A 27916-nucleotide genomic window follows, 5' to 3' on the forward strand; every position below is an offset into this window, starting at 1 on the left:
GGCAAGGGGCGCTGTGCTAGGACTCCTGGGTTCTGGGGGGGCTGGGGGGGCTGGGGCAAGGGGCGCTGTGCTAGGACTCCTGGGTTCTGGGGGGGCTGGGGCAAGGGGCGCTGTGCTAGGACTCCTGGGTTTTGGGGGGGCTGGGGCAAGGGGCGCTGTGCTAGGACTCCTGGGTTCTGGGGTGGGCTGGGGCAAGGGGCGCTGTGCTAGGACTCCTGGGTTCTGGGGGGGGCTGGGGCAAGGGGCGCTGTGCTAGGACTCCTGGGTTCTGGGGGGGGGGCTGGGGCAAGGGGCGCTGTGCTAGGACTCCTGGGTTCTGGGGGGGCTGGGGCAAGGGGCGCTGTGCTAGGACTCCTGGGTTCTGGGGGGGCTGGGGCAAGGGGCGCTGTGCTAGGACTCCTGGGTTCTGGGGGGGCTGGGGCAAGGGGCGCTGTGCTAGGACTCCTGGGTTCTGCGGGTGGGGCTGAGGCAAGGGGCGCTGTGCTAGGACTCCTGGGTCTTGGGCGGCTCCTCCCCACCCTCCCGTGACAGTCTGTCCTCCCCATTTCTCCGCCCCCCCACACCCCAGGTCCTGGCCACCGACATGTCCAAGCACATGAGCCTCTTGGCCGACCTCAAGACCATGGTGGAGACCAAGAAAGTGACAAGCTCCGGGGTGCTGCTGCTAGACAACTACACGGACCGGATCCAGGTGGGTGGGGGCTGGGGAGGGCCCCCAGTGCATGGGACACGGCGGGGAGGGAGATGGAAGCCCCCCAGGTCAGCCAGGTGAACGAGCCGTCCATCCTGACCCACCTGGCCCGGGTTAGCTTGGAGGCTGGCCGGGATCGCTGCACCGGGGGCAGGGGTTCCCCGGGGGGGCATGGCGGGGGGCGCTGGCCCAGTCCCCACACTGTTTGTTCTCCCCACTCCAGGTCCTGCGGAACATGGTTCACTGCGCCGACCTCAGCAACCCCACCAAGCCGCTGGAGCTGTACCGCCAGTGGACCGACCGCATCATGGAGGAGTTCTTCCGGCAGGGCGACAAGGAGCGGGAGCGGGGCATGGAGATCAGCCCCATGTGCGACAAGCACACGGCCTCCGTGGAGAAATCCCAGGTGCGGGCGGGGCCGAGAGCCGGGGGGCCCGGTGCTGCCGGGAGGGGCCTGCTCACCCGGCTGGCTGGCGGGGGCGGGGCAGGGCTCTGATCGGACCTGCTCCAGCCCATGGCGCAGCGTGGGGAGGTCCTAGCACCAGCCCCTGAATGCGCCTGGCCGGGGGTGTGGGGCCAGCACTGGGGGGAATCCCAGGGGCACCAGCACGCCCCCCAGGGCCCTCAGCTCACTCACTCCTATGCCGTGAGCTGTCCCCCGCCAAAGCCCAGAGCTCCGGGTCCTCTGCCCCACAAACCTCTGCCCCGTTATTACCAGCATGACAGTAGCACCTAGAGAATCCAACTGGAGCCCGTCGTGCCGGGCGCCGCCCAGACCCCAGCCGAGATCGGGCCCCGTCGGGCCGGGCGCTGCGCAGACCCAGCCGAGATCAGGGCCCCGTCGTGCCGGGCGGCGCCCAGACCCCAGCCGAGATTGGGGCCCCGTCAGGCTGGGCGCCGCCCAGACCCCGACCAAGATCAGGGCGCCGTCGTGCCGGGCGCTGCGCAGACCCCAGCCAAGCTCGGGGCCCCGTCGGGCCAGGCGCCGCGCAGACCCAGCTGAGATCCGGGCCCTGTCGGGCCGGGCGCTGCCCAGACCCCAGCCGAGATCGGGGCCCCGTCGGGCCGGGCGCTGCGCAGACCCGGCTGAGATCGGGGCCCCGTCGGGCCAGGCGCTGCGCAGACCCCAGCCGAGATCGGGGTCCCGTCGGGCCGGGTGCCCCCCAGACCCCAGCCGAGATCAGGGCCCCGTCGCGCCGGGCGCTACCCAGACCCCGGCCAAGATCAGGGCCCCGTCGCGCCGGGCGCTGCGCAGACCCCGACCGAGATCAGGGCCCCGTCGTGCCGGGCGCCGGCCAGACCCAGCCGGGATTGGGGCCCCGTCGCGCCGGGTGCCGCCCAGACCCAGCCGGGATCAGGGCCCCCGTCGGGCCGGGCGCCGCGCAGACCCAGCCGGGATCAGGGCCCTGTCGGGCCAGGCGCCGCGCAGACCCGGCCAAGATCAGGGCCCCGTCGCACCGGGCACTGCCCAGACCCCAGCCGAGATCAGGGCCCTGTCGTGCCGGGCGCTGGCCAGACCCAGCCGGGATTGGGGCCCCGTCGCGCCGGGTGCCGCCCAGACCCAGCCGGGATCAGGGCCCCGGACCCCAGCTGCTCTGATTCTCACCTCCCTGGCTCTGCTTTTTAGGTGGGCTTCATCGACTACATCGTTCACCCGCTGTGGGAGACGTGGGCGGACCTGGTGCACCCCGACGCCCAGGAGATCCTGGACACGCTGGAGGACAACCGGGACTGGTACCACAGCATGATCCCACAGAGCCCCTCCCCGCCCCCGGACGAGCAGGACAAGGCCGAGGAGGCCTGCCTGGAGAAATTCCAGTTCGAACTGACGCTGGAGGAGGAGGGCGAGGAGTCGGATCAGTCAGGCCGCGAGGAGGACGAGCCGCCCTGCCTGTCCCCGGAGGAGGGGAGCGGGCAGAACGGACTGGCACACCACACAGCCCCTGGGGCACCGTGACTCTGGGCTTCGGCTCAGCCACCCGGCGGGAAACAAAACTAAAGCCACACACATGCACCCCCCGCCATGGACTCTTTTTTTGGGGGGGAGACCCACAAACAACTCCATTTAATTTAATTTTGGTTTTAGTTGGGGGGATTTTTATTGTATTTTTTACAAAAAAAAAAAAAAAAGAAAAAGAAAAAAAAAAAAAAAACTTTGAAAAAACCAAACCACAACAAAGGGAACAAACACAGCAACTGTAGAGGGGGTCGGGCCTGGGCCCGGCCCCCCCACAGCGGAGCTCCAAGCCCTCCGGACTCTTCCACCTCACGTCTGCGGCTTTGCTGGGTTTTTTACTGATCCATTCGGATTCTCTTTGATTTGGAGCAGCCGGGGGCCGGGCGCTTTTCGCTTTCCATTCGGGTTTTCCCTTCCCCACGCCCTTTAGAGATCTATTTTTTTAAACAATCAGGAATGAACGCAGAGCAGGATCGGAGCACACTGTCCTAGCTGGGACCCTCAGCCAGCCTAGATCTGGCCTGGGGTCTTCGTGCTCCGGGCTGCACAACGGTGGTTATGATGATTTTAATTTATTATTGCGGGGGGAGGGGATGGTTGTGGGGTCTGGGTTATTTTTAACGCACCTGGTAATTTATTGTAAATTAATTATTATTTTTGGAAAGTTGGGGAGGGAGGGGAGAAGTTTTATTTTTCTGTAATCAGATTTTTTTCTCCCATTGCTCGGGGGTTCATTTCGTCCCCCTCTTTCCCCTCCCCCACTGAGGCCGTAGCCCCCCCTTTCCTGGGAGGATGAGAAGGGGCTTAACTTTTGAAAAGGGGGAACTAAATGGCGAAGCTCCAACCCCCCCCCTCGAAGCAGCCGCTCTCCGAGCGACCAGCCAGCCAAGTCTTCCTCTCTTCATCCGTTTGCACAAATACGGCGCTCCGGCCGCATGGATTGATTGTATCAGCCAGCTGCTCCCCCACCCCCCCACCCCCCGAGCAGCTGGGAACCAGCTTCGCTTCACTTTGAGTTGACTTGCCAACACCCCCAGCTGGCAGCGGACGAGCCGCGGGCACCGCCGCTGCAGGAGGCGCCCAGGGGATAGTCGAAGGTGCCGAAGCTGGATTCAGGGGGCACTGGGCTCCGGACCGTCCTCTGGGGCTCCCGCCTGGTGCCCTCTGCGGCATGAGGCCCCCAACACCAGCGCAGCCGGGCACCACTGTGAGGGCCGGGCGTTCCAGGGGGCCGACCCTTGGGACTCTGGCCCTGCGAGAGGATGCAGCCCCCGAGGGCTTTAACTGACCCCCCTCGGGCTCCTGAAGCCCCCGGCCCTCTCCCTGCGCTGGCGGCTGTGGGGGCAGGCGGGGGGGGGGGAGTGGAACAAGCGCCCCCCTCTGGCTGTGGCCTCGCAGACCCTGGCGGGCAGTGCTGCAGCGCGGCTCCAGCAGGAGCTGGGTGGGCTCGTGCAGACGCCGGATGCCATCCCCGGCAAACGGGAGCTGGGCCCGGTGGCTGCTGCCTTCTCTGGGCCGGGGGGAAGCTAGGCTGGGCTGCTCTCCCCCCTCCCCCCGAATGCCCAGCACCCGGAGGGGGCAGGTGAAGCTGGGGCTTTAGAACCATTTCCTCAAGGTCTCCCTGTGCTAAGGGGGGGGGGAGCAGCTCCCCCCCCGCCAGCTCCACTAGCCGCGTCTGCACGTGCCCGGTTCTGTCTGCAGGACATGCAGGGCTCGCTCTGGGGGGATGATCTTGGGGGTTCCATCCAGGGTGAAAAGTCAAGGTGATCCCCCCCCCCCCCCCTGCAGGAAACCAGAGTTTCTTCCCATTGCATTGGGAAGGGGCAGTTGTATGGCAAATGAGTCCTTTGGGGGGGGGGAGAGGGCAGGGAGGTGGGATCAGGCTGGGGCTGGCGTGTGCCATCCTGCCGCCCCCTGCACCCCACAGGAGTGAAGCAATAATGAGGTTGCCCTCCCCCCCCCAAATGCTTCAGCGAGCTTTCGAACCAAAGCCCTTGGACGCACCGTCCCCTGGGGCCAGCACCTCCGGGGTCCTCGGCCGGGGGCTGCCCTGGGGCAGGGGGATGAGGAACATGGGCAGGGCCCACCCGAGCGATGTGCCACCGGGAATGGGCCTTGGGCAGGCGCAAGCCATGCGGGTGCCCCCAGCCAGCGCCCGGTGGGGCCCCGTGGCCGGCTGGGGGGAGCGGTGCCATGGCTGAACACTGTACTGTAGCAATTGATTTCTATTTTCCGCCAGCCGGGGCGGGGGTGCGGGTGGTGCCCGCCCCTGTAGAGCCTTTATTTTTGTACGCGGTTCGGGTCCGTGCGTCGGTCGGGTCGGTTTTGTTCTGTACATACTGTGAATAGCAGCTGTAAATGACTCCCTCCACCTCAAACAAGACAGCGTGGGCCGGGGGGGGGGGGCTGAGCCCCCTCCCCAGGATCTGAGCTCCCCCCCCCCCCCCCCCGCGTATGTATCTGGTGTAACTGCTCCTCTTTCGCCATGTCCTTGCCCTGTTTCTCTCTTGGCCTTTCCCAGTCGTCAGCTGCGGAGCTCACAATAAAACCAGGAGGAAGGGACCCTGCCTCTGGCCTCTGGCTTCCCCGGGGGCGTTGGGGTGTCCGGGCAGGGCTGGGGGTGGGGTACAGCTGGGCGTGCCCCTGGGTTTGTGCAGGGGGTGGGGGTGCGCCCTGGGCAGCTCAGGGGGGTTGGGCTCCAGGCCAGCCTGTGCATCCCTGGGGCGTGGGGGGGGGGCACCTTACAAAGACCCCAACCCTGCACCCCGGGTTCTGTGCAGCACCCACTGGCACGGGCTGGGGGGTTCCAACGCCGGCGGCTGCTGGCGGCCCCATTCCCAGCCCCGGGGGCTGCGGGCTCAGGCCTGGGGTCGGGGTTGCCACTGGGGCAGTTCTGCGTGGGGGGAGGGGGTCCTGCAGCCCTTCCCCCCAGGTCGGCCTCGCAGTATCGCCAGCCCCGACGGTTCAAACCGCGTCAGGCTCCCGGCCGCAGGCGCCTGGCTCCGAATCACGAGCTTCGGGGAAACGGCGGGGGGGGGTGCGCCTTTCCCGGGCCCTGTGGTCAGAGCCGGACGTGCCCCCCCCGTCCCCGAGGCCGACGATGCCCTTGTTCCTGGGGCCCCAGAGCCCCCACGGGGCGGCCGGAGCCAGACCCGGAGCGTCGCCAGCCCCAGGGCCCCATGCCCAGCCGGGCAGTGCCACCCCCTGGCCCCACGCTGCCCAGGCCATCGCTGGGGGGCAGCTGCCCCTGGGCCCACCCGGGCTGCTGGGGGGCGACGGCCGTCGAGGGTCCCCAGGACTCTGCCCCCAGGGCCCAGGCCCAGCCTGGGGGGGGGGGTTACAGCTCTCACTGGGCCTCACACCAGCCCCCCCCCCCCAAGTCCTAGCCGCCTCGTGCGAGCCACGTGGTCCCTTGGGGGCCCCCCCCCGCCCCTTGCAGGGCCTGGCCACGTGGCCTCCCATAGGGCCCGCCCCGCACGCTCTGCGCCGTGTTCTCTGCCGCCACCTAGTGGCAGCTCGGGTAAAAACCGCTCCGCGCGGGGACAACAGGAATCAGCGCATGCGCAATGAGCAGGGGCGAGGCTAATAGTCCCCTTCCTACTGCGCGTGCGTGCAGCCGCCAAACCCCCCCCAGTCTTTTTTTCAAAAGCGGCGCGAGCCGGACGGCTGGGCGCCGATTGGGCGAGGCGGGGCGGGACGGCCAATCCGCGGCGAGCGGCGGGCGCGGAGGCCAATGGCCAGGAGGTGGGGGCGGGGCGGAGGTGACTAGATCCCGCCTCCTCGCCAGAGCGACCGGACGAGCGGCTGGAGGTGAGCGCGAGGCCCGGGAGCGCTGGGCCCCGACACCCACCCGCCCCCCCGCGTGATTAGCCCCGCCCCCTGCTCCCCGGCCCGACACCCCCCCGCGTGCTTAGCCCCGCCCCCGGCTCCCCCCGGCCCGACACCCCCCCCGCGCGTAGCCCCGCCCCCGGCTCCCCCCGGCCCGACACCGCCCCCCCGCGCTTAGCCCCGCCCCCGGCTCCCCCCGGCCCGACACCCCCCGCGTGCTTAGCCCCGCCCCCTGCTCCCCGGCCCGACACCCCCTGCGTGCTTAGCCCCGCCCCCGGCCCGACACCGCCCCCCCGCGCTTAGCCCCGCCCCCGGCTCCCCCCGGCCCGACACCCCCCGGCGTGCTTAGCCCCGCCCCCTGGCCCCCGGCCCGACACCCCCCCCCGCGCGTAGCCCCGCCCCCTGCCCCCCGGCCCGACACCCCCCCGCGTGCTTAGCCCCGCCCCCTGCCCCCCGGCCCGACACCCCCCCGCGTGATTAGCCCCGCCCCCTGCTCCCCGGCCCGACACCCCCCCGCGTGCTTAGCCCCGCCCCCTGCTCCCCGGCCCGACACCCCCCCGCGTGCTTAGCCCCGCCCCCTGCTCCCCGGCCCGACACCCCCCCGCGTGATTAGCCCCGCCCCCTGCTCCCCGGCCCGACACCCCCCCGCGTGATTAGCCCCGCCCCCGGCTCCCTCCGGCCCGACACCCCCGCGCTTAGCCTCGCCCCCGGCTCCCCCCGGCCCGACACCCCCCCCGCGTGCTTAGCCCCGCCCCCTGCCCCCCGGCCCGACACCCCCCCCCGCGCGTAGCCCCGCCCCCTGCCCCCCCGGCCCGACACCCCCCCCCGCGCGTAGCCCCGCCCCCTGCCCCCCGGCCCGACCCCCCCCCCGCGCGTAGCCCCGCCCCCTGCCCCCCCGGCCCGACACCCCCCCCCGCGTGCTTAGCCCCGCCCCCTGCTCCCCGGCCCGACACCCCCCCCCGCGCGTAGCCCCGCCCCCTCCCCCCCCCGGCCCGACACCCCCGCGCTTAGCCCCGCCCCCTCCCCCCGGCCCGACACCCCCCCCCGCGTGCTTAGCCCCGCCCCCTGCTCCCCGGCCCGACACCCCCCCCGCGCGTAGCCCCTCCCCCCCCGGCCCGACACCCCCGCGCTTAGCCCCGCCCCCTCCCCCCGGCCCGACACCCCCCCCCGCGTGCTTAGCCCCGCCCCTTACTCCCCGGCCCGACACCCCCCCCGCGCGTAGCCCCGCCCCCTCCCCCCCGGCCCGACACCCCCGCGCTTAGCCCCGCCCCCTCCCCCCCGGCCCGACACCCCCCCCCGCGTGCTTAGCCCCGCCCCCTGCTCCCCGGCCCGACACCCCCCGCGCGTAGCCCCGCCCCCTCCCCCCCCGGCCCGACACCCCCGCGCTTAGCCTCGCCCCCGGCTCCCCCCGGCCCGACATTCCGCCCCGCCCCCGTCCTGACACCCCCGTGCTTAGCCCCGCCCCGGCACCCCCTGGCCCGACACCCCCGCGCTTAGCCCTGGCCCGCCCCCCCCCCCGCAGCCCAGCCCCGCCCCCCGACACCCCCCCGCGTGCTTAGCCCCGCCCCCTGCCCCCCAGCCCGACATTCCGCCCCGCCCCCGGCCCCACACACACCCCCTGTGCTTAGCCCGGCCCCCCGTCCTGACACCCCCCCGTGCTTAGCCCCGCCCCCGGCACCCCCTGGCCCGACACCCCCCTGCAGCCCAGCCCCGCCCCCCTGTGCTTAGCCCCACCCCCTGCTCCCCCCAGCCAGACACCCCTCCCCCCGCGGGACCCTGACTCGCTGCTTGGGGCAACCTGCGGGCTCAGACCCCCCCCCGGCCGGTTGTGATCCCCCCATGCCCGGTGGCCGGGGGGGGCCGGGTTGGGGTTTGCTCCGTGCCCAGCACCCGGGGGGGGCACCGCACTGCGGGCCGAGGCCGGGTCCTGCTCCTGCGCGGGGGTGTGATGGGGCCCACCGTGGCGTGTCGGGGGGGCGATGGGGCCCAGCGTGGCGTGTCGGGGGGGCGATGGGGCCCAGCGTGGCGTGTCGGGCGCCCGGCTGCCCGGGGCTGGCAAGGCCCCCGCGCTGGTTTCCCGCTCCGGCTGGGCGAGCGACTCGCCCTGGTGCCCCTCGGGGCGCTGGCTCTGCCGGGCCCGGCCATGGCCGCCAAGGGGCCTGCTGGGGTCAGACACAGCCAAGGCTGGGCCGACGCGGCCGCCGGGAGCTGTGGGGACCAGTCCCATGGGAACGGTTTGATTTGAAGCCAGTCGCTGGCAGGTTAGCGCAGGCGAGACCCAGACCGTGCAGCCTCCCGGGGTGTGTCCTCACTGTCAGGACAACCCGGGCTAGGCCAACCCCCCTCCACACAGCAGAATCTCGGCGCTTCAGTCCTGGGCTAACCCACCCCGCGCTGGGGCTTGGAACCGACCTGCTTTGCAGTGCGGACCCGGGCTAAATCACTCGCGTGCTGATCATCCACAGGGCCACGGTTCTTTGGGTCGGGCTTTTCAGTGGAGATGCTCCTCCCCGGACTACGTTAACCCGGGTGCTCGGCGCTGGACGCCGATCCCCTGGGGTAGATGTGCACTGCAGACATAACCAGGGTTAACTCATGTTAGCCTGTCTCAAGTGAGAGCGGCCACACGGCCGTAACAGCAGAATGCGTCCACACTGGCACCGCTTTCCCCGTGCGAGGTGCTCGGGCTTCCAGGGGCATGTGCCCCAGTGCTTAGTGCGGCAGGAATTCTTTCCCAGACGATGGGGGGAGACCTGGTCTGTCCTGGTGGCCCCAAGCACCATCACACTGAAGTCAGGTGTTTGTGCGTGGATGAGAGCTCACGCCCTGGCTGGTTTTTCTAGGTGACAAATCTAAGGAGCTGTCCCAGATTGAGGTGTCAGTAGAGGAGGTTTAGGAACAAATTGATAAATTTAACAGTAATAAGTCACCAGGATCAGATGGCAAGACCCAAGCGTCCTGCAGCAATTCCCATAGGAAATTGCAGAACTTCTAGCTGTGGTGTGTAACCTCCGGCTTAAATCGGCCTCGGGTGCAGATGCCTGGGGGAGAGCGACTGTGAGGCTGATTTGAATGAAGCCTGGCAAGTCCAGGCTGTCACGGAGTATTGGGGGACTCAGGGCCCTGCACCCCCGGCTTCCTGCGATTCACCATGACTCTCAGCCAGCCAGTAAAGCAGAAGGTTTATTTGGATGACAGGAATACAGTCCAAGACAGGTCTTGCAGGCACAGACAACAGGGCCCCCCTCAGTTAGGTCCAGCTTGGGGTCCCAGGGCATGCCAGCCCACCCCCCTTGGGGGGTCAGAGCCATCTCTGCCTCCCAGCCAACTCTCCAGCCTCCTTCCACCTGCTTCCAGCACTCTGCTTCAGCGACCCCTCCCACAGCCTTTGTTCAGTTTCCCGGGCCCCGGAGTCATCTGACCTCCAACCCCCTCCTGGGTTCTCATGTTACAAGCTCAGGTATGTTCCCTTGGGCCGGCTCCCATCCCCCGATGCAGACCATCCTAGTCACACTCCCCTGTCAGCATTCACAGACCACAGTAAGAACAGTCCCAGTTCGTCACATCTCTCCCCCCTTCGAGACCGAACTGAGCAGGGTCACTTTAGCCAGTGACCCGGGGAAGTTCGAACCTACCCCCGTTCCCATGGATGCCCCCGCATCCCTCCAGTTCCTTGGTGGGAGTTACACCAGGCCCCTTCCGTTCCACGCCCCCCCTTAGGTCGGGGGTGCTCCATGGCACTCGTAGTTCGCATGTGGGAAGGTTTATGCGGCCTGTGCCCTTTTCCCACCCCCATACCTCTGGGGCTCCAACTGGGCTGTGGTCTTCTCCCAGCGCTCCAGTCTGGAGGTCTGTGCTTTGGGCTCTCTTGGTTTAGAGCCGCCCTTTTAACCTTGGCCACCCTCTGGAAAGGATCCTCTATGCTGGGCAAGGGTCCTAAAGCTGTTTTCCCCTTGTCCCAGGCCTTCCTCCCCCTCTGACAGGGGTCACAGGATCCGCAGTACTGTCGGACAGTAACAAAGACCCCAGGCCAGTAAAAGCTCCGTAGCAGCCTCTGCTGGGTACGCCAGGTTCCCTGGTGCCCTGAGAGAGGAATGTCATGGGCCCGGCACAGCAGCTGGCGGCGATACTTCTGGGGTACCACCAGCTGCCTCCTGATCCCCCCTGACTCCATTTTCCCTGGGGGAGCCCATTCTCGGTACAGGAACCCCTTCTCCCACAGGAACCTTTTCCGGCCACCTCGTTCCATGGTCTGTACCGCATTGAGGTCGGCCAGGTCCCTTATCTTCCGCAAGGAGGGGTCTCTCTGTAACTCGGCCTGGAACTCAGCAGCTGGGACAGGGATGGCCACCTGCTCTTTCTCGCCCGCTGGGTCCGAAGCTGCAGCCTCCCTGAGCCGCGTCCCTGGGCGTTCCCTCCCCACCAGGTTAGGGTCCTGCGCCTCAGGCAAGGCACCCCCCCCAAGGCCAGGGCGCAGGGCCCCTCGCCGGCTCTGACTGCGGGTCACAACCAGTGCCTTTTGGGGGTTGCTTGGCCAGTTCTCCAGGTCCCCCCCCATCAATACCTCAGTGGGCAAATACGGGTGTACCCCCACATCCTTGGGGCCCTCCTTGGCCCCCCACTTCAGGTGTACCCTTGCCACGGGCACTTTGACTGGTGTTCCGCCCACCCCCGTCAGGGTCAGGTAGGAGTTGGGCACCACCTGATCTGGGGCCACCACCTCGGGCCGGGCCAGCGTCACCTCTGCGCCCGTATCCCAGTATCCATTGACCTTCCTCCCATCCACCTCCAGGGGAACAAGGTACTCTCTCCGGAGGGACAGCCCCGCGCCCACCGTATAAACCAAAAACCCTGAGTCTGGGGCATCCAGCCCCCTAGAGGAGCTGGCCTGGGGCCCTTCTCTCTCTTGAGCAGTTGATAAGCTGCCAGCCCCTCTTGCGTGAGAAGCCTGCCCCTCGTCCGTCTGGGCCTCTACCAAGTTAACCCTATGCGGGTTCGGTCTGCTCAGTCTGTCCTTGAGCTTGGGGCACTGGGCCCGAACGTGGCCTCTTCGGCCGCAGTAATAGCAGCTCATGTCCTGTGGGTCCCCTCGAGCCGGTCGGTTGTCCCTGATGCTGGGCATTTCCCGGGGGAGGGGATTCCCAATATTCCCCCTTTGGGAGGTCCCAGGGTGACTCTCTCTCTGCATCGCGGCGGGCCTGTTCCTTTGGGGCTCCTCCCTGCCACCCCCTGACCGGCTCTTTACAAACTCATCAGCCAGCTGCCCGGCGTGTCGCGGGTTCTCTGGCTTTCTGTCCACCAACCACAGCCTCAGGTCGGATGGGCACCGCTCATACAGTTGCTCCAGTACCAGCAGTTTAATCAGGTCCTCCTTCGTCTGGGCCCCACCAGCCCACTTGCTGGCGTATCTTTCCATGCGGACGGCTAGTTGCAGATATGAGATCTCAGGGGCTTTATCTTGACTCCGGAACCTTTCCCGGTACATCTCAGGAGTCAGCCCAAACTCACGTAGCAGGGCCTTTTTGAATAGTTCGTAGTCCCCTTTCTCTGCCTCTCCCAGTTGGCGGTACAATGCCACGGATTTGGGGTCCAGTAAGGGGGTAAGGACCCGGAGTCTGTCCGCGGGATCAACCCGGTGCAGCTCGCAGGCCGTCTCAAAGGCCTCCAGGAAGTCGTCCATGTCCTCCCCCTCCTTGTATGGGGCCATGATGCACTTATCAAAGCTCCGTGCAGTCCTGGGTCCCCCCTCACTCACCGCAGCCGGGGGTTCGCTGCCCCTCAGTCTCGCCAGTTCCAGTTCATGCTGTCTTTGTCTCTCATTCTCCTCCCGTTCACGCTGATGCTGTCTCTCTTTCTCCTCCCGTTCACGCTGATGCTGTCTCTCTTTCTCCTCCCGTTCATGCTGTCTCTGTCGTTCACGCTCCTCCAGCTCTCTCAGTTTTAGCTCTTTCTCCCATTCCAGCCAATTCCGCTCCACGGATGCCGAACGTCGCCGGGAGGATCCTCTGCTGGCCGGCGGGGCCACGGCGCCTTCGGTATTTGCTGGGCTCCTCCCCACCCTTCCCCTAGGCATAGGAAGGAGGGGTCTCGGGAAGCCCTCAGCAGCCGGCTGACCACTCCCAGCTGGGACAGACACTGGTGCCTGCGCTGCATATGCCAGGCTGCTTCCCTGAGACACAGGGATCAGTTCATTCGCGCGATCTTCCGCCTCCAGCTGGGCAATGAGCTGTTCTTTGGTGAGCTTCCCAATGCGCAGCCGCCTCTGCTTGCACAGCTCCACCAGGTCGCTCTTAAGCCGCTTGGCATACATCTTCCTGCTGGCCACTCACCGGCCTGTGTGCTCACAGCTCCCCACAGTTCCCAGGGGGCCCCCTAGTGTGCCAGCCCTTCTTGAGGTCACCACCTCTCTGCCAGGGTCGAGCTGCAGACTCCTCCGCCCCTGGGACCACTCGCTGCGATCCCCCCGGGGGACCCTGTTACTGCAAAAGTCCTTCTCGCTGGTCACACACTCCCAGGGGTAATAACCGTCTCTCTCCCACTCTTCAGCAGGCCTGGTCCCCGTCAATCCCCCTTCGTTTTACTGCTCCCCAGTCACTTACTGCAGGAAGCGCCGTTCACGGGGTGCAGTAGATCCCGCCGCTGCCACCAGTTGTCACGGAGTATTGGGGGACTCAGGGCCCTGCACCCCCGGCTTCCTGCGATTCACCATGACTCTCAGCCAGCCAGTAAAGCAGAAGGTTTATTTGGATGACAGGAATACAGTCCAAGACAGGTCTTGCAGGCACAGACAACAGGGCCCCCCTCAGTTAGGTCCAGCTTGGGGTCCCAGGGCATGCCAGCCCACCCCCCTTGGGGGGTCAGAGCCATCTCTGCCTCCCAGCCAACTCTCCAGCCTCCTTCCACCTGCTTCCAGCACTCTGCTTCAGCGACCCCTCCCACAGCCTTTGTTCAGTTTCCCTGGCCCCGGAGTCATCTGACCTCCAACCCCCTCCTGGGTTCTCATGTTACAAGCTCAGGTATGTTCCCTTGGGCCGGCTCCCATCCCCCGATGCAGACCATCCTAGTCACACTCCCCTGTCAGCATTCACAGACCACAGTAAGAACAGTCCCAGTTCGTCACACAGGCCGGTTAGCTTAACTTCAGTCCCAGGCCCACGGATTGACACGCGAGTGAAGACAGACTGATCAGACACAGGTGAACACGATTTGTGGGGAAAAGTCGACACGGCTTTTGGAAAGGAACACATGCTGCCTCACCGCCTGCTAGCATTCTCTGGGGAGATCAACAAATGTGTGGACAATGGGGATCCAGTGGATATATGTACCCGGACTTTCAGAAAGCCTTCGATGGGCAGGGACACAGCTCCGTGCTCTGAGGATCCCTAAACCTCTGCCTGCCGGAAGCTGGGACTGGATGTCGGGGGATGGCTCACTTGATCATTGCCATTAGCCTGACCCAGTCTGGCCGGTTTTAAGTGGTAGCTTGCATTCACATGGCCGTAAAGTCGAGCCCTGAGAGACAGCGAGCAGCTGTGGCCAGTTAACAACTGGGGAGTGAAGCCCTCTCCACAGTGATTCCTCATGGAGCTAGAGAGACCCTTGGCAGGGTGTTGCTGTGTCCCACCATGGAGGCCTTTTCCACCTCTGCCCTCTGTGGGGCCCTAACCGGAGCTGCCTCGGGGGAGGCATGAAATGAGTGCAGGAGCGTGGGGGGAGGTGGCTCAGGCCTGATGGGGCCAGAGGGAACTGTGGGTAAAGGAACAGGTGGCAGGTGAGGGGCGGGATGGGACTGTCTCTCTCACACCCTGCTCTTTTGCCTCAGTGCCTCTGAGCCTGGGGAGTGACCACCCCCCAGCCATGATGAACGAACAAATGCAGGAGATGGAGGAGGTGAGCAAGGAGCTCCTGAAGTTGCTGGCAGCAGGTGGGGCTGGGAATCTGCTGAAGAGAAGCCTGGACAAACAGGAGAAGATGTTTGACAAGCTCCTGGATACGCAGCTGACGGCGGCACAGCTGGTTAAAGGTAGGTGCTGCCCCTCTGTTCCCCGGAGCCCAGTGGTTTGTAGGGTCTGGCCTCACTGCAGTGACCTCCGGCTCTTCCCCTGCCCCACACATGGCCCTCTCCCCTGAGTGGGGGGTGCGGCCAGGCCAGGCCAGGTGGCTCCTTGGGGTACGGTTATAGCTTGGCTGAATCCTGCACGCCTAGAGGGACAAACTCGCTCTCCGTTCCCAGGGAACCGATCCGCTCCCTGCAGCCAATGGGGGAGCACAGCGCCGGGCTGGACCCAGTGACCCGTCACCGGGGCTACCTGCAGGGAAGCGCCTCCCCCAGCGGGTGGAGGGAGCAGTGTGGATTGGCTGGGGTCGATCCTACCGGCTCAGCAGCCCCCAGTCGGGCCCCCTCCCCGCTGGCCCAGAGAAGGGCTGCAGCACCCCTGCATGATTGCAACAGCTGCCTCTCCCCCGCTGCAGATCTCCTCGCTACGGAGGAGAAGGTGGCTCAGACGCTCCTGGCGGGGGAAGAGGAGATGCAGAGCAGCTTGCAGAAGGTGCAGGTGATGGAAACGGCGCTGCGGAGAGCCAGTGAGGACAACGCCAGCCTGAGGGCTGACAGCAGATATCCTTCCCTGCCCGGGAGCCTAGAGCCCTGTAGCTAAGTGCCCGGGGCTTTGCAGCTCCAGCGCACCCCTGGGTGAACCCTGAAGCTCAGACCCAGGCCCGGGCATCTCCCAGGGTGGGTGGGCAGCAGCAGGCCATGGGCTGGGACTAGCCGGGCACACGGATGCCCGCTGGTTTGGGGGGCAGGGAGGGGAACCAGTCAGAGCAGAGCCACGGTTCCTTCACTGCCTGCCATACTGCCTTGCGGAGAGAGCTGGAAGAGCTGAGGGCCGAGCTCGGGCGACTGCAGGACGACATGGAGGATGACACTGGCATGGTCAATTCTGCAACGTGAGTGTGGGGAGGGGATTGCCAGGGTCCTGCCCGCGCTGCCCGGCCGAGCCTGGGACTCTGATCTGTGCTGCCAGACGTGGGTTAAAGGGCTGGAATATCGTGCCCAGGTTCTGGGGCTTGGGTTTAGCTGGCAGGCACAGCTCAGCCAGCCGCTCTGGGGGGTCCCTTCAACACTACGGGGAGCCTCCCTTCAAGGGCCTGCTAGAGGGGTCTGAGCCGGGCCTGAGCCCCACACAAACGGGATCCCCCTGTGAGTTTGCTCTGTGGGACCAAAGGGCCCCGTGCTGGGCTGGCTGGGGCCGCGCAGGCAGGGCCAGGAGCTAACAGCTGCATCCCACAGGTACATCGCACAGCTTTACTACCAGATCAGCCGGATCGACTGGGACTACGAGTGTGAGCAACCGCACATCAAAGGCAGTATCCTTTCCGGGGAGGGGGGGACCACCCGCAGATCAAAGGCAGTATCGTTTCCGGGGGGGGGGGGGGGGACACCACCCGCAGATCAAAGGCAGTATCGTTTCCGGGGGGGACACCCGCAGATCAAAGGCAGTATCCTTTCCGGGGGGGGGGGCACCCACCTGGCTATCAGCAGTTTGTCAGTTTCCTTAACCGCCTCCCCCCAGTCATCACGGCCCAGCCATCGCTCAGCCCATCAGTATCGACAGCAGCCAGCACTCCAAGTGCTTCGTCAGTGACTACCTGTGGAGCCTGGTGGACACGGCCTGGTGACCCTGCCCAAGCCAGCCTCGGGCGAGCGAGGAAGAGCCGGCTCGTGCCGCGACCAGCGTGAGGAAGGACGGAGCCCAGGCTAATCACAAAGGGATTTTTTATTCATGTAACAATCAGCGTTTGAAATCATTAAAACCCGTGACTGGTAAGAAGAGACACCGGGCGTCAAATGTCACTCGGCCAGTCAGTAACTGCAGGTGCTGCCAACCCTCCAGCCTGCTAGAGCCCTGGGGGAGAATGTCTCTGTGTCCCCCAGGGGAACGGTTCTCTCTGGGCACCAGAAACTGGCTGGGCCGAGGCCGCGACTCCGCAGTGGAAGGGGAACTCCCGCTCCTTGGCCACCCCGCCCAGACTCCTCCCGAGGAGGGAGGGGCTGGGAAGACCCCACGTGCCCATCTCCAAACTAAAGGGCAGGTGGGGAGGGGGGCAGGACGTCCCTGCCCCCACCCCCCTTGGCACTTGGAAAAACGCTCCCCCCCAGCCCGGCTGGTTAACACTGACCCCTGCGCTGGGGGGGTGAGGGGGGCAGTGCTAGCAGCAGTCGAGCTGCTGGTCCACCTGCTTGCGGCACGGCTCCATGGTGATGGCCACCCCCACCCCGCTGCGCCCGGACGTCATGCGCGTCACCTCCGTCCACGTGTCGGTGGGGGGGTCGTAGCACTCCACGCTGTCCAGGAAGGTGTGCCCGTCGTAGCCGCCTGCGGAGGAGAGAAGCTGCTGCCATCAGTCGGTTCCCGTTGCCCCGCGGGGGAGGGCTCGGGCCCTGCCCCAGCAGGAGCCGGGAGCAGCCCGGGGTCTCTGCCCCGCTCGTGCCCAGCCCCCGCGACTCACCCAGCACATAAATCTTGCCCTGGTGCACGGTGACGGCCAGCGCACTGCGCCGGTGCCCCATGGGGGCGGCGAAGGTCCAGCTGTCCGTCTCCACGTCGTAGCGCTCCACGCTGTTGAGCTGGTCCGTGCCGTCGTAGCCCCCCATGGCGTAGATGCAGTTGTTGAGGGCACAGACGCCTGTGGGAACATGGAGCAGCAGGGTCAGTGGGGGGTCGGGGCAGCATGCACCGATCCCAGCCAACGCTGGGGGGGGGCAGGGACCAACAGCCCCCCTTAATCTACACAGGCAGTAGCACCTGAGTTAGGCCCAGCTCTGGCATCTGCTCAGGGTCCCTGAGACCCCTCCCCACCCCCTGCAGGGCTGCCAAGACTAGGGAAAGCCCCCCCGGGGTACTGGGGGGTAAGTGCCCAGCTGGCCGCAGCCTAGCCCCCCCGAGCTGCGAAGGCCTGCCTGGGGTTGGGTCAGGTCCTGCCCCTCACTTACCCGCTCCGCTCCGGATGGTCTGCATGGGGGCGATCATGCGCCACTCGTCCCGCTCCGGGTAGTAGCACTCGGCCGAGCTGAGCCGGCAGGTGCCGTCAAAGCCGCCCACGGCGTAGAGGAGGCGGTTCAGCACGGCCACCCCCACGCCGATCCTGCGTGTCAGCATGGGGGCCACTAGCTGCCACTCGTCCCGCTCCGGCTCATACCTGCAGGGCCAGAGGGCAACGTTGGACACCAGGGGAGGCAACCGGCCGGAGGGGGTGCGCGGGGAGCGGCACGGACCAGGGACACCGGGCAAAGCTCCCTGCTCCCGAGCCAAGGCGACGGGGGAGGCAGCATGGGGGGTGGAGTGGCACTGCCCCGGGGGGAGACCCTGGGCAACTCCCGTCCCCCTCGGTGCCGCTGGTCCTTGGGCAGCCTTTGGCTAGGCTGGGGCAGGGACTCGCACGAGGCACCAGCCCCAACCAACCCTCATTGCAGCAGCATGGACTCCTGGGCTCCGTCACTGGCTTGTGGGGGGTCCGGGACTGCTGCGGCCCACCCCAGGGCATGCAGGGGCCACGTCACCTCTCCACGCTGTTGTGGTGGATGCAGCCATGCGAGCCGCCCACGGCGTAGATCATGCCGTCGATGACGCCCACGCCGATGCGGTTGCGGGGCACGCTCATGGGGGCGCACGGGGACCACTGGTTGGTCATGGGGTTGTAGCAGTCGATGGCGTTGGAGTCCATGTTGCCGTCGGGCGAGTTGTTCCGCCCCCCGATGGCGTAGAGGAGCCCCCCGACCACGCAGCCGGCCAGCCCGCTGCGGGGCACCTGCAGGTCCGCCAGCCGGAGCCAGGAGCCGTCGGAGGGGTTATAAGCCTCCAGGTAGCTGAGCGACTGGCGGAAGTACCCGCCGGCCGTGTAGATCAGCTGGCCCACCTTGGGGGCGCGCGTGACCATGCCCTTGGTGGGCTTGTGCAGGGTGAGCTCCTGGAAGATCTGGGCCAGGTAGTCCTTGCAGCGCGAGTCCGACTGCAGGATCTCGCACTTCTGCAGCTGGGTCTGCAGGAAGTGGGGGGTGAGCGAGTGGCAGCGCACGGCCTGCAGCAGGGCCTGCACGTAGAGCCGCCGGCTGGCGCAGTCGTACTGCACCCAGTTGATGCAGGCGTGGAAGACCTCGGACTCGCAGCGCACGTTCAGTTCGTCCCGGCTGATCAACGTCACCAGCTGGCAGTGCGAGAGGTTGAAGAACTCCTCCTGCTTGACCACCTGGGGGGGAGGGGGGAGGACAGAGATCGTGACTGGGGCGGCGGGGGGGGGGAGCAGGGGGATGGGGGGCAGCAGGGGGGGGAGCGTGGGGATGGGGGGGCAATAGGGGGGAGTGTGTGGGGACTTTGGGGGCAGCAGGGGGGAGCATGGGGACTGGGGGGGTGAGTGTGGGGACAGGGGTGAGCGTGGGGACTTTGGGGGCAGCAGGAGGGAGCGGGGGGACTGGAGGGTACTGGGGGGGAGCGTGGGGATGGGGGGAAGCGTGGGGACAGGAGGACAGCGGGGGGAGCACGTGGGGGCAGGGGGGGAGCACGTGGGGACTTTGGGGGCAGCAGGAGGGAGCGTGGGGACTGGAGGGTAGTGGGGGGAAGCGTGGGGACAGGGGGGCAGCAGGGGGGAGCGCGTGGGGACTGTGGGGGGGTGGGCTGTGAGCCATAACTGCTATTGCAGACTACAGCCACTAGAGGGTGCTGCCATCACATGCATGGGTGTGGGGTCAAGGCAGGCCCGGCTCAGAGGGACCTGCAGCACCAGGCCTGGGGGGGCTTTGCTGCCCCAGCCCCACCCTACAGTAACCCTCCCGGGCCGGCTCCCCTAGGGGGGATCCCTTGATAAATCAGACAATGCCCCCCCCAGTCTGTCCCTGCGCCCCCCAGCTGGTGCCAAGGGTCCGAAGGCGGGGGGGGGGGGGGTGTCAGCCAGGGGGTCTGCTCTGCCTGCACATGGGCCCCTTGGGAGCGGGGGGGGGGGTGCAGCACAGGGAGGGAGCCCCACCCCCACCTCCCCCTCCCAGGGCCTATTTTCTGGGTTCCTACCGCCTGCCCCAGCTCAGCCGCACACCCGCCCCGGCAGGCCCAGGCCTCACTGCAGCCCCCCCCCCCCCCCCTCTTTGCACAGCTCAGGCCAGATCCTGAGGGGAGGGGACATTCCCCCCACCCCCACCCTCTGCCACTAACTCCCAGCAGCTGGATTGTTCACCCCCCCCCCCCCCCCCGGTCCCAAGCCCCATAGCGCCACCTTGCCCCCCCTCCCCCCCCCCACCAGGCCCAAGGACCAGACCAGCACAGCTGCAGGAACCCCTCGCTCACCCCACGGCCCTTACTCGGGCCTGAAGCCAGACGGCCGGAGCTATTGGGGGTCTATGAGCAGTTCCCAAAGGTGCCACTGCCTATGTGTGAGCTGATCCCTGGGCTCGGGGTGTGCAAAGACCCGGGTGTGCCCTACATGGACGTCACCCCCCGGGTGGGGGGGGGGGGCGGGTCACTGCGCGGGGGGATTTGTGGAACCCGGCTGGGTTGGAGGAGACCTGGGCCCACATGCCGACCAGGGCTCGTGGCCAGGAAGCTGCCGGCGCTGCACAGGGGTGGCTGGCCGGCAGGAGTTTGGGGGACCGTAGGTCTGGGGATGAAGAGCCCCCCAAGGGCATTGGCCGAAGCCTGAGGCCTGGCCCAGGGAGCCAGGGGAGGTGTCCCAGCAGTGAGATTTGGATAAACCCAACGTGGGGGGAGCAGCAGCCCCCCACCACCAAAAGGGCAGCCTTGGAGGACAACGGCGCGCGCGGGCAGGGAGCCCAAGGCATGAGAACAGGGGTGTGTCCGGCACCGCAAGGCTGCCCAGCCTCCCCCAGGGACCCGTGGGACTGAGCGTTCAGGGCAAAGCGGCACCGCTGGCACCAGGGCACTGACCGATGGGCTCCCAGCCCGGGCACCGGCGCTCGCGTCCTGCACAACGCGCCTGGGCTCCACTCTCCTGGAGCGGAAGGGGGTGGCCAGTGGGGCGGCGGGGGGGAGATTCTGGGACACAGAGAACCCTTGCAAACCCCGTCGGAGGCCGAAGGGCTGAGACCCGGGGCAGGACTCGCACCTGAAGCCGTTTGCCCCACCTCCGGAGGCACCGGGCAGAGCAGGGGGGGGTCCCCACCATCTCAGCCCCACGGAGTCGCTCTCCGTCAAGCTCAGACGGGAGGTAAATAGCTCGGCGGGGGGGGGGGGGAGGCCGCTCAGCAGCGGCTGCGTTCAGCGGGGCGGGACGAGGGGCGGCTCCGCGGGGAGATGAGTCACGCCCGCTCGCGGAACTGCCCTGAAGCCGGGTGCTGGGACCCAGGCAGCCAGCAGGGCCGGGGGTGGCTGAGGTGCAGGTAGGGCAGGGGGCCGGCCAGGCAGGTTTGCCCTGCCCGGGGCTGAGGGAAGCCCCCGAGAAGGGTAAAGGAGGCTGCTGCTGGTGAGAGGCGCCGAGGGGGCTACACGGGGGGGGGTGGCAGGACCCCAGCCCAGAACTCCCTGCGCACCCCTGCTGCTGTCATCTCCCGGGCCAGGGACCCGGGCGGTGGGACATGGAGAACTGGGACCGGCTCCATTCTGCCTCCAAGGGAAGAGAAGTGGCCAAGTGGAAACTCGGATATTCTGGTAGGCCGGGCAGGGACTCGGGCTTGGGACATGGGTTACCGAGGGGTTAAATCGCTGCTCCGGGTGCCCAGTCTGGAGGACTGGACTGAATGCCTGGGCCGGGCTTCGCCGGGACGGGGACGATGCCCAAGAGGTGGCAGGAGGCCGGGGTGAGGACGGGTCTGCAGAGGGGCTCAGCAGCTCTCACCGGGACCGACCGAGCCGGAGATCCAGCCCAGACGGACCCACAGCGGCTTGGCCGGGCGGAGCCTGGCTTGGCCGCATGGCCCATGTCTGAGCCTTCGCTGCTCTACGCCAACATGGGGCCGTCCCGGGGCCGGGGGCCAACAAGCCCGTCTCTGCTTGGGGGACACGCCCGGGGGTCGCTGCCGGTCCTGCCTGAGCCGCGCTGGTCCCTGCAGAGGGGCCAGGTCTGTGCCCAGGCGTCGGGCTCAGCCGGACCCACCGGGCAGAGCTCACGGCGGGCAGCAGGAGGGCTGGAGACCCCAGACTCAGCCTCGGAGGTGGTGAGGCGCGTGGCCAGGCTACAGGAAGAGCAGGTCCCTAGGGGCTCCGGCACGCCGAGGGGCTCCTGCTAGGGGGGCTGGAAAGCCGGGGCGTAGCTCTGAGCTGTGGGTCTAGGAGGCACCCCATCCCACAGCCCCCCGCGGCCCTGCCCGCTCACCTCCCCGAAGTTCATGTAGATGTACTCGCGGGCCCGCTGGTGCAGTTCGGTGCAGCCGATCTGCTCGGCGAAGTTGGCGATGGCCGATGGCGTTGCTGGGGTCCAGCTGCTGCACCAGGAAGTCGCAGCAGGCCTTGACCACGCTGTCGATCTGGTACATGACGGCGCCGTTCATGACGTGCACCACGCACTTCTCGCCCACCGAGATGGAGGCCGTGTAGGCGAACTCGATGAGACGCTCCATCACCTTGGGGTGGATGCCCTCGATGGGCACCACCTCCATGGCCTGCTCCCGCAGCCCCGTGGTGAACATGGCCTTGAAGACGGGGCTGGAGGAGGCCAGCACACCTTGTGGGCCTGGAAGTCGGCCGGGGGGGGCGTCCTGGTAGCGCACCCGCAGGGTGACGTCGCACAACTGCTGGTTCAGACGCAGCTGGTTCATGATGCCGAAGGCCTGCTTGGTGTGCTCCTCTAGGGTGTAGTTGAACGAGCGGTGCCCGTGGTGAGACGGCGTCACCTCCGCCTTGCACTCCGGCGCGTACATCACCGCGGCCGGCGGGGGCACATCGCAGGGGGCAACTGAGCTGGGGGCTACGCCGGCGGGAGACTTACTGAGCCCTGGGGCACCGCAGCAACGCCACGCCTGCACGGGGAGGGAGACGCGGGGTTAGACGGGGCCACCAGCCCCCACCCCTCAGCCCAGGGCCCAGCCCGGCTCGGACCGAGGGGCTCTCTCCGCACCGGGCAATCAGAACCGTGATCCCCTGTAGGGCCGGCCGCAGCCCCCAGCGAGCCAGGCCAGAGGGGGTCCCCGGGCTCTGGCGGTGGTGGGTCTGAGCATGGACGAGGAGGAATCGCCGCTAACGAGGGCCCAGCTTGGACGCGGGGCGAGGTCTAGGCCACGGGTGCCTGGCACAGCCGGGGACCCCAACCATTCAGCAGGGTCTGCAGGGCCAAAGTTCACCCACAGCAGCCCCCGGTGCAGCCCCGGAGACCACCCCTCCCACTACAGCCCCTGTGCAGCCCCAGAGACCACCCCTCCCCCTACAGCCCCCTATGCAGCCCCGGAGACCACCCCTCCCCCTACAGCCCCGGAGACCACCCCTCCCCCTACAGCCCCGGAGACCACCCCTCCCCCTACAGCCCCCTATGCAGCCCCAGAGACCACCCCTCCCCCTACAGCCCCGTATGCAGCCCCGGAGACCACCCCTCCCCCTACAGCCCCCTGTGCAGTCCCGGAGACCACCCCTCCCCCTACAGCCCCCTATGCAGCCCCGGAGACCACCCCTCCCCCCTACAGCCCCATATGCAGCCCCGGAGACCACCCCTCCCCCTACAGCCCCCTGTGCAGCCCCGGAGACCACCCCTCCCCCTACAGCCCCCTGTGCAGCCCCGGAGACCACCCCGCCCCCTACAGCCCCCTGTGCAGCCCCAGAGACCACCCCTTGCCCTACAGCCCCGGAGACCACCCCTCCCCCTACAGCCCCCTGTGCAGACCCCGGAGACCACCCCTCCCCCTACAGCCCCCTGTGCAGTCCCGGAGACCACCCCTCCCCCTACAGCCCCCTGTGCAGACCCCGGAGACCACCCCTCCCCCTACAGCCCCCTGTGCAGACCCCGGAGACCACCCCTCCCCCTACAGCCCCCTATGCAGCCCCGGAGACCACCCCTCCCCCTACAGCCCCCTATGCAGCCCCGGAGACCACCCCTCCCCCTACAGCCCCCTGTGCAGACCCCGGAGACCACCCCTCCCCCTACAGCCCCCTATGCAGCCCCGGAGACCACCCCTCCCCCCTACAGCCCCATATGCAGCCCCGGAGACCACCCCTCCCCCTACAGCCCCCTATGCAGCCCCGGAGACCACCCCTCCCCCTACAGCCCCTGTGCAGCCCCCCCCCTTCCTCCCCCCCAGCTCTGTGCAGCTGTACCTGACTGGAAGCGAACCCGGCTCATTCCCCACTAGCTGGGCTATAAACACAGACTATGGACCCCAGAGCCAGCCCCTCTGATTGGCCCCCTGGCGGGGGTGGAGGTGGGGTTCACACCGAGGTGGCTGGGAGCTACCGTAATACACCTAATAACGTACAGCGCCTAGCACCGAGGTGGCTGGGAGCTACTGTAATACACCTGATAACATACAGCGCCTAGCGCCATGGGGGCTGGGAGCTATGGTAATACACCTAATAACATACAGCGCCTAGCGCCGTGGGGGCTGGGAGCTACCGTAATACACCTAATAACATACAGCGCCTAGCACCGTGGGGGCTGGGAGCTACCGTAATACACCTAATAATGTACAGCGCCTAGCGCCGTGGGGCCTTGGCCATGGCTAGGGGGGCACCTGGGAGCTACCATAATACACCTACTAAATGGTGCCCCCCTCCAAACAGGCTGAGCATCCCCCTCACTAACTCACAAGGATCATTTCTGCTCTCAAGGTCTCTGTCCGTCCCATCCCCGGGTACTAGATCTGCCCAGGGCTAACTCGCAGCCCGCCTGGGTTCAGAGGCAGGATTTCCCCTCTCAGCTAACCTCTGCCTTAGTCTGTGCATCACGGTAGCACCTGGAGACCCCGTCCGAGACCAGGGCCCCGTTGTGCCAGGCGCTGCCCAGGCCGCAGTCCCTGCCCCAAAGAGCTCACAGTCTTGACAGACACCAGGTGGGAAGGTAAACTGAGGCACAGAGAGGGGGCGTGACTTCCCAAGTTCATCTAGCAGGCCAATGGCAGCGCTGGGGATGGAGCCCAGGTGTCCTGAGTCCCGGCCCAGTGTCCTAACCACAGGTCACGCTGGGCTCCTGGTGTCTATTAGATTCTGCTGTGTGTGCGGCTCCCCGGGGGGGAGGGACGTGACCCGCATCAGAGCTCTGACAGGAACGTGGATCCCGTCCACCCCACTCTGGCTCTGCTGGTCTGGGGGCCCAGCGTGGCTCACGAACGGGGGTGCATCCTGCACGGGCACTGGGCGCAGCAGGGAGAGACCAGGCCTCTCATGCTTCAGCTCAAGAGAAATCCCCATGATGTAGGGTGACCAGATGTCCCGATTTTATAGGGACAGTCCCCATTTTTGGGTCTTTTTCTTATATAGGCTTCTATTACCCCCCAGCCCCGTCCCGATTTTTCACATTTGCTGTCTGGTCACCCTACCATGATGCGTTAGCAGCGCGGGGCCTATGACACAGCTAGGCCACTCGGCTGCCATCCAGCAGGGGGCAGCAGGCAGTGCAGGTCCCTGTTCCCCACTCACACACTGACTGGCACAGAACCATGACCCCCATTATATTGATGGGGAAACTGAGGCACGGAGAGGGGCAGGAGTTTGCCCGAAGTTACAAGTCAGGGGCAGAGCCAGGAATAAAAGTCGGGAGTTGTGACTCCCAGCCGCCCCCTGCTCTAACCCACTAGGCCCCAGCCCCCTGCCAGGGCCAGGGCTGGAACCCAGGAGTCCGGAATCCCAGTCCCCATCCCACTAGGCCCCAGCTCTCCCAGGGCCACAACTGAAACCCAGGAGTCCTGAATCTCAGCCCCCCCCCGCAAGTCCCGGCTCCTTACCCCCTCCCTGCTAGACTGTGCCCCCTACCTGCTCCCAGGACACCCCCGACAGCCCGGTGCATCCCCCAGCCCGCACCCACCCAGGCCCGGGGAATTCGGGGGGGGCGGGGGGCAGCCGCCAGGCAACATGTTGCAATTTCACTGATGCAGCCAGAAATGGAAAATATTAACCAGGCCGCGCCGCCCCCCCGCCGCCCGACCTGCCTAGGGAGCTGGGCATGGGGGTTGTAAACAACGCCCCTGCACCGGGGGGGGGGGGCAGAGCTGACCCCCCCAGCTCCGCTCACACACGTAGGTATTTCGGGCACCTTCCCCTACCGGATGTGGGGGGGGGAGGCGGGGGGTTAACCCCAAATCCAGGAATAATCCCCCAGCAGCCAGATCCCCCCCTCCCGGGAACCCGAAGGCTTTTGGGGGCCAGTGGAGCGGTAACGAGAAAGGCCGGGGGGATCCCCCCCAAATCTAGCCCCCCGTGAGAGCTACACATCCACCCCTCCCCCACACGGCCCAATACACCCCAACCCCCGACAAACAGCTGTTCAAAGCTACCGAGACAATGCGCCACCCGGGCCCGGGAGGGAGGGGGGGAAGAGTCGGTCGCGACCCCCCCCCGTTTCTCCTCCCCCCGGTCCCAACTCAATGGAGCCCCCAAAATTCATCTCAGGCCCCCGCTCCCCCTCTCCGGACTGGGGGTCTTACCCCCACACTTCACGGGGGTCCCTGGCATTCCCGGGGGAGCCTAGTGCAGCCGGGGGGGCACCCCCCTCTCCAGACCGGGGGGGTCAGCTGATCCCCTGCCCCGGAGCCCGGCTGGGGGATCCCCATGAGCCCGGGGGGGCTGGGAAGGGGGGGTCCCCTCTCGCCGGGGGGGGGGTCCACTAACCCAGCCATGGCCGCGGCCACTGGCCTCCTGGTCCGCCCGTTCGTCCCGGCCGGTCCCGGCTCGGCTCCTCCATGGCGCAGGCTGGGGCTGGGGGGGGGAAGGAGCGGCGCGGGGGGGGGGAGTCACCATGACTAAGCAGAGCCCGGCCGCTGTCAGAATAAGAGTCCCCGGGTTCCCCCCCCCCCCCGGCCGGATGGAACGCGGCGGCTCCGGCGTTCGGGTTCGAGAACGCTGGGGGAAGCGGCGCATCCGCTCCGAGGCGGGCTGAGCTCGGGGGGGGGTCCGGGGGGGGGCACTGAGCCTGGGCGGAGAGGGGGGGGTTGAACTGGGGGGAGCTGAGAAGGAAGCGGGGGGGGGGGAGGCCGGATTATGGGTCCCCCCTCTGCCTTTCCAGCACCTCCCTCCCCCCTCCGTTTTGGGGGGCGGGTGTCGCTTGTATCCCCGTGACTGGCCCCACTCGGGCCCCCCCAGCTCCTGGTTGCTATGAAATCATAACAAGACGGGGTGCAGGTGGTGCTGCCCTTCACCCTCCCCGCGGAGATGCACCTGGAAGGGGACTTTGTACCCGGACAGGGAACGTGGCCCTGCAGCCAGGCGGTCCCAGGATCCCTTGCTCTGCCCCCCCCCCCTTCACTGGAGGGGCTCAAATTACCGGGGAATAGGTCATGGGGCCTGTCCCCTCTGGGGGGTGCCGGCTCCCACCGGCCCCAGGGAGGGGACTGGCTGGCTCAGGGGGGCGGAAATGGGGCAGGGGCCTGTCACTTCTGGGGGGCACCGGCCCCAGGGCGGGGACTGGCTGGCTCAGGGGGGTGGGGAATGGGGCAGGGGCGTCAGCTCCCATCACTGGCCTTGCTCCTGTCTGGAGCCCCCGTGAAATGAGTTTGCAGGGTCTCAGCTCACTCTGGTGAGGGCCAAGTGGGCCAGGGAGCCTGAGATCCCATGGGGGGGGGGTCTTCCTGAGGGGCAGGGTGGGGGGCTAATCTGGGGTGCCCCGGCCTGCAGTGGAGGGTCTGTTTTACAGCCCTCTCCCCTCAGTGCAGAGCAGAGCAGGAGGATTTTAATGGGCCTGCAGAACGGAGGCGGCCGGACTTTGTGGGACAGGCCCTGCCCTGAACGCTGGTGGTCATGTGATTCTGAAAGTGAAAGTGGGGGGAGTAAAGATGGGGCATCCAGGATCCCCCCCAACCCTGCCTTGGAGGGTCTAAAAGCCATTTGGGAGTGCACGGGCCTGACTCGTTACCCGCTGTGCCGGAGCTGTGTGTGCTGTGAGCAACCCACACTGCTGGGCCCCTTCCTCCAGCCTTGGGCCCCGTCCTGTCCCACCCCACAGGGTAACACCCCAGTCACCCCGTCTTCCTGCTGGGCTTGCCTGACCCTCTGTGGAGCGAGGTCGGGGCCTCAGCTCAGGCCCTCGCTGCACCGATGGCAGAAACTCTGACAGCTGCATCTCAGCACCGGGCGAGGGATCCCTGTATAAACAGTCTCCACGCCCCACCCCAGAGGTGGCTGCATCTCGACGGTGGCTGTAGTGCACACCGCGCTCCGGGGGACGCAGGTGCAGTGGTAACAGGAGTCATGTCCAGCCACTCTCTGCTGAGGCTGCCAGGGGATTGCTGGTGCCAGCACGTCCCACGCTCCCTGCCTAGATACCTGTGTGCCCCTGTACCTGGAGCCCCGCAAACCTGCCAA

At 67.2% G+C, this 27916-nt stretch overlaps 3 protein-coding genes across 9 annotated transcripts in view; 2 read left to right on the forward strand and 1 right to left on the reverse strand.

The window, feature by feature from the left end:
- PDE4A (phosphodiesterase 4A) overlaps window positions 1–4010 on the forward strand; it is a 137526-nt gene extending 133516 nt beyond the window's left edge. For all 7 annotated transcript variants that reach the window (XM_065575643.1, XM_065575642.1, XM_065575644.1 and 4 more), the window contains 3 exons: window positions 569–691; window positions 915–1097; window positions 2319–4010. In XM_065575643.1, the coding sequence (XP_065431715.1) occupies window positions 569–691; window positions 915–1097; window positions 2319–2648 (636 nt within the window). In that variant the 3' untranslated portion in view covers window positions 2649–4010. The remainder of the gene's footprint in view (window positions 1–568; window positions 692–914; window positions 1098–2318) is intronic.
- A 2189-nt stretch (window positions 4011–6199) lies between these two features.
- Window positions 6200–27916, forward strand: part of SPC24 (SPC24 component of NDC80 kinetochore complex) — a 63019-nt gene continuing 41302 nt past the window's right edge. The window contains exons 1-5 of the mRNA XM_065576458.1: window positions 6200–6458; window positions 14299–14499; window positions 14949–15093; window positions 15333–15425; window positions 15769–15845. Of these exons, the coding sequence (XP_065432530.1) occupies window positions 6215–6458; window positions 14299–14499; window positions 14949–15093; window positions 15333–15425; window positions 15769–15845 (760 nt within the window). The 5' untranslated portion in view covers window positions 6200–6214. The remainder of the gene's footprint in view (window positions 6459–14298; window positions 14500–14948; window positions 15094–15332; window positions 15426–15768; window positions 15846–27916) is intronic.
- KEAP1 (kelch like ECH associated protein 1) lies at window positions 16238–26388 on the reverse strand. Its single transcript, XM_005279551.4, is given in 7 exon segments — window positions 16238–16855; window positions 16989–17165; window positions 17473–17678; window positions 18040–18725; window positions 21795–21875; window positions 21877–22437; window positions 26228–26388. Coding segments are annotated over 7 exon segments (2007 nt in total). The 5' UTR covers window positions 26357–26388; the 3' UTR covers window positions 16238–16688.

The sequence above is a fragment of the Chrysemys picta genome, chromosome 22 (assembly GCF_011386835.1).
Source record: "Chrysemys picta bellii isolate R12L10 chromosome 22, ASM1138683v2, whole genome shotgun sequence".
In the NCBI taxonomy this organism is placed as follows: Eukaryota; Metazoa; Chordata; order Testudines; family Emydidae; genus Chrysemys; species Chrysemys picta.